At 40.3% G+C, this 9,654-nt stretch overlaps 2 protein-coding genes across 5 annotated transcripts in view; one reads left to right on the top strand and one right to left on the bottom strand.

Moving 5' to 3' along the window:
* On the top strand, positions 1 to 2,660 carry ppp1r3db (protein phosphatase 1, regulatory subunit 3Db). The gene is made up of 2 exons (XM_032549908.1): positions 1 to 231; positions 316 to 2,660. Exon 2 carries the CDS (start codon positions 322 to 324, stop codon positions 1,198 to 1,200), a length of 879 nt encoding a protein of 292 aa, XP_032405799.1. The 5' UTR covers positions 1 to 231; positions 316 to 321; the 3' UTR covers positions 1,201 to 2,660.
* Positions 2,661 to 7,262: 4,602 nt separating this feature from the next.
* Positions 7,263 to 9,654, bottom strand: part of phactr3b (phosphatase and actin regulator 3b) — a 51,463-nt gene continuing 49,071 nt past the window's right edge. For all 4 annotated transcript variants that reach the window (XM_032549947.1, XM_032549948.1, XM_032549950.1 and 1 more), the window contains exons 10-13: positions 9,382 to 9,443; positions 9,156 to 9,296; positions 8,726 to 8,802; positions 7,263 to 7,785 (exon numbers count right to left, since the gene is read on the bottom strand). In XM_032549947.1, coding sequence (XP_032405838.1) covers positions 7,770 to 7,785; positions 8,726 to 8,802; positions 9,156 to 9,296; positions 9,382 to 9,443 — 296 coding nt within the window. In that variant the 3' untranslated portion in view covers positions 7,263 to 7,769. The remainder of the gene's footprint in view (positions 7,786 to 8,725; positions 8,803 to 9,155; positions 9,297 to 9,381; positions 9,444 to 9,654) is intronic.

Here is a 9,654-nt window from a genome sequence, read left to right as displayed (position 1 = left end):
CTAACCTGCTAGGCTTCCCGGGTCTTTCTTTGGGGTATTCTGTTCTTGGTGCTTTGTGGGAACTTTGCTCATGTGTAGCACCCTGCCTCCTGTAGGGCTTCATGAATATGTGCTCCCAGGGGTCATCTCCTCCTAGCTGTCAGGTGGCTCCAGCTGGGTTCAACCCAACTGCAAGATAGCAACACGGTCAAGCAGCAGAGAGCAGCTCAACAACAGGAGACAACTGGGAAGGTCTGATTCTTCTTCAGCATATTTAGCATGTGGCAACAATAGTCTAAATGATTCGGTTATGTTGTTATTATGTTGAATTTACAGTGAAAGATGTCCGGGTCAGCTGGTGAGCAGAACTGGAGGCAAGCACAGGTCATCAATGGTCCCAGCAGACCAACCACAACAATCAGACTGCGAGACATATGCGATCCAAAGCCTCCACTTCCAAAGGCCCCGGTCCGGATCCGTCCGCCATCTCCAAAACCTGCCTCTCTGAGCGAACGAGGTCAGCAGCAAACCCCTTCAGACGATCCCTCCGTCCAGAGGAAAAGGGCCCAGTCTCTGTCTTCTGCTTCAGGAAAGAAGAGAGAACCTAGGAGGGTCCAGGTCCGCTTTGTGGATGCGCTGGGTCTTGATCTGGAGGAGGTGAAAGTCTTCAGACGTCAGGAGGACCCCCAGATACCCCCTCACGTGATGTTCAGGCTGTTGATGAGCTCTGAACTGACTTTTGGAAAGTCACCTGAGCTGAACATGCCTTACTTCAGACCCTGTTTCCCTGAACACCCGGGGGGCCTGCCAAACTTCCAGAACCGTCTCTGCTCTCAGAAAGTCTCTCTGGAGAGTGTGATGTGCTCAGACCAAGGTATAACAGGAACTGTACATGTACTTAATTTAGCTTATCAGAAAGAGGTCAAAGTGCACTACTCTTTCACCAACTGGAGAACGCAAACACACACAACAGCTTTGTGGGTATCGGGTGAGTACCCTGGCGACTGCGGAGCTCCAGGCACGGATGTTTTCAGGTTTCGTCTGCCCGTCCCGCCCTTCATCTTGCAGCCAGGAGCCATCCTGGAGTTTGCCATCTGCTACCGTGTGAATGGATGGGACTTCTGGGATAACAACGACGGCAACAATTACAAACTGGCATGCCACAGTTACAAGGTGACCGTGCCGAGGGAGTGTGAGGACAGCCTGCTGCATTTCACCTGAGTGGCCACATGAGGGAGCTAGCTCCTGTTAATGCCTGTGGGAGGACATGAATAGCTTCTATATGAACTCTTACCTTGGTTTTCCAAATGTTGGAATGTTACTCGGTTCATCTGGACGTTTATCAGTTTGGACTTTTTCTGTATTTTTTCCCAGACTACAATGCAACTACACAGCAAATGTTATGTTATCAGCATGTAGCACATCTAATACTGTATTCATATACTGAATATTTTGCATTCAGTATATGATTACTAATATTAAATTGATCATTCTTAACTACAAGTCATAAATTACTTATTCATTTTAAAATGCTTATCACCCAGCAAATTAATAAAAATATATTTGTAGAATCTTTTTATTTACTCGTTGAAAACTTTGTTCTGCCCTGAGAAAATAAAGACCTGGAGGAGAAAATAAGTATTTGTAAAAGAGAATCTTAAAAAAAGTTAAAAAAACAAAAAGATCACATTGATCTTCAAATAATTTTCTTAAATTTTTTGTTGTTGCTGCACGAAATAAGAATTTGGTCATCTACCAACCAGTAAGAATTCTGTCTCTCACATTTGGTCTTAAAATTGAGCAAATTGGTTTTAAGATAATAAATTGGCTTGATGGAGAAAAAAAATAAAGAATTTTTTGATAAAATGTTTTGGTGCTAGGACGAGGTGATTTTTTTGGGGCGGGGGGAGGTTTCCAGCCGTATCAAAATTGGTGCATTTCACAAAACTGAAACGGAGACACTTTATTCACATCACACCAGTCACATGATCAACAACCGGATGCCGCTACTGCTGGAAAAAACAACAAAGACAACAAGAAGTGGTGGGTAGGATGATGATGATGATGTTTTTCAATTATTTATGGCCTGACCAAACTTATTCAGTGTGATTTTAGTTGCTTTTCTTACAGATTTGTAGCTGCTTTCCTGTCTTCCACTGCATTATTTGCACCTGACTGAATCTGTTGCCTTTATAAAAGACATCTGTGCACATTCAGTAAGACTGGGACAGGACCAACAAGCTGTCTAAGGACAGCAGGGACAAAGTGTAGACCTGCACAAGGTCGGGATGGGCGATGATTGGTAAACAGTTTGGTGAGACAATTAGAAAGTCAAAGGACATCCATATTCCTGTCAGTCTCCCTCAGACTGGGGCTCCATGCTGGATCTACTCTACTAGACCTCATGGAGTCTCACTCATCATGAGGAAGAGAGATCAGCCCAGAACTACACTGTAGGACCTGCGAAAAGACCTGAAGCGAACTGGGACTACTGTCTCAAGGGTTTCCATAGTAACACTGTACCATCATGGATTAAAATCAGTGAGTACAATGTCCCAATGTTGCTTTATTTAAAAAAAACAAAAAAAACTTTTTTCTTTGTGGAAATAATGCTTTTCATTCCACTTCTCAATTATGCACTGCTTTATGTTGATGGGTCCCATAAAATCCCATTAATCACATTTTGTCTGTTGGAAGGTCTGTAATGAAGAACTTCTGCAGTGTCCTGTAGAAAGGAAGCAGCAGCCGGAGCAGAGAGCAAACCGAGTGCTGACCCCATTCCTGCGGGACTTGTTTGGTTTTATAAGGAGGATTATGGGGAGAAAATGTTTGCTTGACCTTGGATCACAGACTCCCACCAGCCGTTCACTGCAGCGTTTCCAGAAATGTCTCAGCCCAGATTCCTGAGTGCTTCCTGCCAGGCCTCTTTCATCTGGACTAGTCACTGCAGCTGTGTGACGCACTTCAAACCAGCAGTCGTCTAAAGTTTGGCAGATTTTGCAACGGGTGCAGTAGACATCAGAGTGTTTTGACAATTTTGAAAGACAAGATTTTCATTTTAAACTTTGTGGTGGGGGGAGGGGGGAGGGTATGCTTTCTGGAGCCCTTTAAACATAATTTATGTTATTGCATAGTTGTACTTATTCTGATGTCGTTCCAACACTAGATGGCAGCACTGCTTTACTTAGTGATAATGTTCATGTTGCTAAGCATATCGGAACAAAGATCTTTGTCAGGGTGTTCAGTTGCTGTCAATAATGCTACATTCAAGACGGAATCAAGACATCCTGCTTAAAAAAAATCTAAATTACTCAGGTACTATGGGGGAACATGCGACAATTTTGTTTTGAGTATCATCATCATATGTCAGGATTATATTCATATTTTCTATCCTTACGCAAACGACAACATTGTGTAGGACATACCTCAGGATATACTCAGTTAAATATATTCCTTGTGCAAACACAGCTTTCAGATGTTGTAACTTTAAAACATGTCTATCTAGGACATGGATGTTAATAATAAATCAATATATCTAATGCTCATTTTTGCTCCCTGAAAGAAAGGGTGAACTATTTACAACTGCAAACCCAACAACGGACCTTAGTGGGAGTTTTATTTTATTTCTCACGTGCAAAATGGCTACATGTTTGAATGCTGTTGGATGAACATGCAGGCTAGCAGCCAGCATCTCTCTATGCAGATGGAAAAAGTGATTTGTGTATTCTGAGATTTCTTGATTCTGTGATCCATGATCCATCCAGGAACAAAAGTAGAGGAGAGTACCGCCATCAATTGTTCATTATAACACTGGGTCACCATGGAAGCTGAATGCAGACTGGCAGATAGGGGCTTTTGCCAACTGAGGAGTTACAACTAAGGGTTTTTCTTAGGAAAATTCATCTTCTGCTCAAGAGACTTAAAAGAAAATGCTCCCTTCCCAGCTTCTGTTAATTCAATTCAATCCAAATCAATTCAGTTATGCTGGTTAACAATAAATCAAACATATAAGAGATTTAAAATTAGGATTTACTCATTTGCCAAGGGACAGAACACATTCATCAACATTGTATGTGGTGTGGTCAAATGAACTAAAATAAGCACATTTTCTTCAGTACTCAATATTGTCAAAATCTTATCCTAAAAAAATTAACTAATTAATTAGTCATTTTAGTCAAATCATGGAGATTCAAAGTCAACTACATAAAGTCATATTCAATAGTATAAGTTCGGATGAGGCTAATTTGTCTTTGAAAACCTTTAATAAGGTATCAAACATATATATTTTAGTAAGGTTACATTTCTGTATTAAAGATGTTTCTTATTAGTCCGATGTAATAATTCGATTTCATACATGTCTTTATTAACTGTAAGCCAACAATCATCACAATTAATAGAAGTAAAATCTTTCAAACATCCGTCTGTGTGTAATTGTTTTGTGCTCAATTGTCCTTGTGGTCCACTAGAGGATGAATCACAGCTCAACATAAAGCCAGGACAGACCTACTGTCTATGAAGAGAACAAACAAAACATGAAGCAGCAGTGAGTGGAGAGTAGTAGGAGAAAGTAGCAGAGTGAGGAAAAGTGGTCAGTATAATACAACAACCTAAGCTTACAGCAGAGTACTATTTTTGAAGAAAGATTTTATTTGATGAATATCCGATGGACAAGAGCAATGCAATGTTATTTCATTGTAGATTTTTTTTTTTTTTGATAACCTGAGTAAAGACAAAATGCAGTTTTCAAATAATTTGAAATCTTAAGGATTAAAGTTAAACACATTTTAGTCCCCAGTGAAGTGTGCATTACAATCAGAGCTTTTTCTGAAGCTCAATAACCTGCCAAAAGTCACAAGATGTCTCTTTGGAGCAATAGTTAGAAGATCTGATAGAACAAGCTAAATTATTCTAAGTACTAAGTACTTAAGTATTACTAAGTATGTACATGAGATGACTACGTAGCAGCTAAATTGCTATTAGGCTACCGGTTGCTGTTGTTCCTGGTAGGCTTTGGCTTGACGTGCGCTTAATCACGATTCATTATGGTGATCTTCATTTGAACTTGTAACTATAAAGTCATTTATTTCCTTCACAATGTCAACACCTGAACAGAATCACACTTTACTTTAAATAGTCCCACCCCCTCCCAATATACTCAGTACACAAAATAAAACGCGCCCCGTAATGGAGAAAAACACAAGAAAGCAAGATATATGGCTCCTACATGGCACTGTTAATTTAAACATCTGTTTAGATGTAATTTAGGAGTCACATGACCATGCTGAGGTAGAAGACAGTCCAAACATACTTAGATAAGTCTAGATCTGGCCTACGTAACAAAGCACCAGAGTGATGCTCTTAGATCTGAAAACTTCCAGCTATTACAGGTTACGTAATGTGTCGTGTGTATTTTGGGGATAATGGGCACTGTAGTTCCTGTAGGTTCCAACCATCTGTTTTATGGATTACCCAGGCTAAAAGCAACAGGTACTAAAGGGGCACTCACTCCGAGTTGCAGTGACGCAGGAGTACCAGAGATTTATTATTTACAATGCGCCGCTTATTTTTAGGCATAAAGGAGTTCATCACTCTCACTTGGCTCGAAACTGCACAACATATGTTCAGCGTGTGTGTCAGCTACGGCCCAGTCCCATCGGAGGAACACCCGGAAGTAAGGGATGTCCCCCTCAGACGTGATGGCCTCCCCCCGTTCCTCCCACACACCTCCACGCTCTTCCCATCGGCCACCGCAGTTCTCAGCCAGTAGCTGCTGGTTTCATTACTCTAAACAGTGAGGGGGTCCTGGAGTCCTCCAGATCAAACTGGACCTGCTGCCTGTTCTCACACTGATACCAGCGCCGCGACAATGAGGTCAGGACTGAGTCACCAGGATCAGAACATGCTCACCCCAATAGGTTTTTCACATTGTGTTACATTAAAGCAAAACAAAAAAAGTTCTAATTATACTATTAAGATTTTATTTGACAGAACACCAAGTAGAGCATAACTTTGAAGTGGAAGGAAAATTATACTCTGTTTTAATCATTTTTTCCCCACTAATAACCCAAAAGGGCTGATGGCATTCAGCATGCTTTACTCTGCTTCCCCTAAATAAAATACAACAAATAAATGGCATCATAAATCTATGGGTTTTGCCGTTTCACAAATGAGAACAGCAATAATTTGGGTTATGTCATAAGAGAAAAAATGGGGGGTCATTTTTCAGACATATTTTCACTTTATTTATTCATTTATAAATGTTAAAGTGTAAAACTAAATACTTTCATAGCAATCTAAATATTTAGCTCTGAGTTAAATAGTTAGCTTGTAAATTAAATATTTAACTTGCTATTTAAAAATGTAGTTTGAACATGACATTTATAAAAGCATGAATAACATTATGAAAATTTGACTATTTAGTTTGTAGCTAAATATTTCTATCTAAACTACATATTTATCTTGGAGCTCAATGTTTAATTTCAAGCTAATATTTAGTTTGTAAACTTAGTTTACTTGCTGTGTGAAATATTCTATACAATGCATACCACAGAATTTTTCTGTCCACTTCACAACTGACTGACCTACAAAATAATTATTAGAACGTGGCTGTAACATAACAAGAGGTGAGGTGACCAGACCGGGTTTGGTTTGTTTATTTTGTTATATTTCAGTCTCAGCTCAACCAACAGGCTTTTCGGTGATCTCATGCACCACCATCACCGTCTGAGTGTGAAGAATCAGAGAAGGGAGATCACAAATCTCATTAATCCTCAGGCAGGGTGATGCATCAGCACATATTAGACTGGATGATTGAACAGGCCCAGTCAGGTGAACTCGTTCCTCTGAGGGGATTCAGCCGGGCTAACCCGCTTACCAGGATAATAGTTTGATCAGAAACGGGTCACGGTCTGCATTTTGTCCAACAAATGGTGTTAGTCTGGAGCAACAAGATGAACTTTGCTGCCGTTTCATTATTTGCTTCACAAAGCAGTTTAACTGTGACTGAGGTTAATCACAAGGCTTTACAGCCCAATCATGAGACAAATGAAGTTAACCTGCTTCTCATACTGGCCTCTATGAGAAGAGGCCAGTTACACGGTCATTTTAGTTCATTTGTAATGCCTGAATAGTGAAGGTTGGGTTGGTGGATGGATGGATGGACGGATGGACGGACGGACAAACGGATGAGTTTCCGTTCCAGACTGTGTAGGAAGCTGACCTCCTACTTTAGTAAAACTCATTCCTGCTTTGCTGTTCAAGACAAACACACAAGACAAACTCAGTTTGTTACCAATAGAAAACTTGTATTGTGCAGACAATAAATAGTGCTTACAAAGGGATTTCTGTCTTGTACATTGACAAGGGCTCATTAAGAACATTTTACAGTCTTGATATGAAACTGATCAGTTGAATCGTTGAGACTCACACAGCTCAGGGTTGTGACTAACGTTACTGGAGTGGGACTGGTTGACTTCATCACATGCACCCCCTCCACTCCCCGCCACCAGTGGCCTCAAAAACAAAGTCTTTGAAAATAGTTTGTTTACAAAAAGAAGTCCCTGCTGGTCTGCTGGAGATCTTTGTCCTTCCTGCTGCTGTGACCGGGAGGTGAAGGAGTGCTTCCCCTCAGCGAAGGTGGAGCGTGCTGCATGCCGCCTCTCCTACCAGCAGACTCCCTATTAGAGACATAGCCTCCAAGGTTTGCTGAACCCAAATATCAGGACAGCCACTGATGCAAGGTCTTCTCTGACAGAACCAGATTTAAGCAACTCTTCACAGAAGAAACCTTGCTACGGCCGGTGGAACCTGCACATGAAGGAGATGAAACAGAGGAAATGTGTGAGTGAGGTCTTAAAAACTAAAAGTCTGTGAAACTATTATTAGCTCCATGAACAATGCTGCTCAAGCCCTGCTAATTCAGCTACAGATGACATAAGCAAAACGTAAGCTGAACAAGCGAGGACATTCATTACCGTGGCGAGCCGGGCCAAAGCAGCACAACGTCTCATCTCCTGGGGAACGGGTGAGGATAAATTTAGGCCCGGCTCCGCTTGCTGCACACTTATTGATGTCAGACAATTGTACAATATTACAGTGACCCTGTTACACACCCAACCACTGACACCAATTAATTGAATAATCAATTAATCAAATCAAATAAATGAGCACATTCTGCAGATTTTTTACGGAAAATTAGAAATGCATTAAAAGATGAAAATAAACTAATTATTCAGTTCCTTTTTCAAATAAGAAAAATATATGTATATATATTTTTACTTACAATGCTGACAGCATTGCTTTAAATGCTGAATAATTTGCAGCAAAGAATGTATTTGCAGCTAACAGATACTGAACATCAAAATGGGAAGAGCATCAATACAGTCTAGAGTTGATCTCCTGATTAGTTTTGGATTAAAAGATTAATAACTGGATTGCAAAAGGGGATTAATAGAGGTTTTTTTCTAAACAATTTGAACCGGGTGAAGCTAAAGCTGCCACCTGAGGAGTTTTGGGTAGGACAGATTTACAGACAAAGATTTTTTTGAACTAAAAAGCAAAAATATATATATTTCTGGTACAGTTTTGTCTTTACTGCTCTGAGTGTTGTTCTTTTAGCAAATAGCCTTTTTTGACTCTATAAACCAGTTGCCGATTAATTGATTACTAAATGAGTTGATCATTTCAACAATCGATTTGTTTGCGATTAATCTGATTACTCGCTTCTGTCCAGTCGTCTTGTGCTCACCTCGTCAGATGCTTGCTAGAAGAATGAACTTCCATCTCGTTGCTCTTGAACTCGTTCAACTCCTTCCTGATCGCCGCCTGGAGAACAAAAGCAACATGAAGCTTTTGGTGAGGCCTAAATAGAGATGAAGAATCTGTCTAAAGGCAGATTATGGGGATTAACATAAGAGAGTGTTTTTACCCAGTTAAAAAAATTTGTTTTCTTACATATTTTTAAAAATCTACATATATTTTCTATTTTAAGTTTTTTTTCATAACACATTTTACATTAGACCTCTGTAGAATTTGATGGGATTAACCTTTTTATTTGAAATGGTGTTGGTTTAATTGGTCATAATTGACATTTCCTTACATTCCAGAACCTTCTTTAGTAAAAGACATATGATCCTTTGTGTTTGGGTAAAACAGAAGCGGGGGGGTTTAATGGCTACCTTGTCAGCAGCTGACAGTCTGGTCCATGGCTTGTCTGCGCGTCTGTCGTAGTCCTGAGCTTTGGCCACTTCCACATAGTCGCTGAAGCGGATCAGGATCTTCCTGTCCCGCAGCTCATCCACGGTTGGCCTCTGGTTGAGCTGCAGGAGAAAGGTGATTGGTCAGCAAAGGTCAAAGAAAACTAAAAACATTAATGGTTCGTACGCTTGCTTTAATCCGTCTTACCTTTCTGTTGAGCCGCTGCTTTATTTCCCTCCTCTCTTCCTGCTCAATCTGGTCATTTCTCTCTGTTGAAACAAAAACAACAAAAGATTAATATCAACATACTAAAGTGAATGAATGAGAAGCATTCAGAGGAAATATGTACACTTCCTAAAACACCCCATGATTGTAACAAATGCAGCTCTTCATTCTCTCAGCAGAGAGATGTTTGGAAGCTAAAGAGTGAAACCGGAGCAGGTCCACCACATTCAATGCCAACTTCCTTTTAATAAATTT

This window comes from Xiphophorus hellerii, chromosome 20 (genome assembly GCF_003331165.1).
Source record: "Xiphophorus hellerii strain 12219 chromosome 20, Xiphophorus_hellerii-4.1, whole genome shotgun sequence".
NCBI lineage: Eukaryota > Metazoa > Chordata > Actinopteri > Cyprinodontiformes > Poeciliidae > Xiphophorus > Xiphophorus hellerii.
Note: the sequence above shows the minus strand (reverse complement) of the source record. Positions and strands in the feature narration are given on the sequence as shown.

What these genes read in the sequence shown, in the direction of transcription:
- ppp1r3db (XM_032549908.1), top strand. Translation starts at nt 322, where the DNA reads ATGTCCGGGTCAGCTGGTGAGCAGAACTGGAGGCAAGCACAGGTCATC.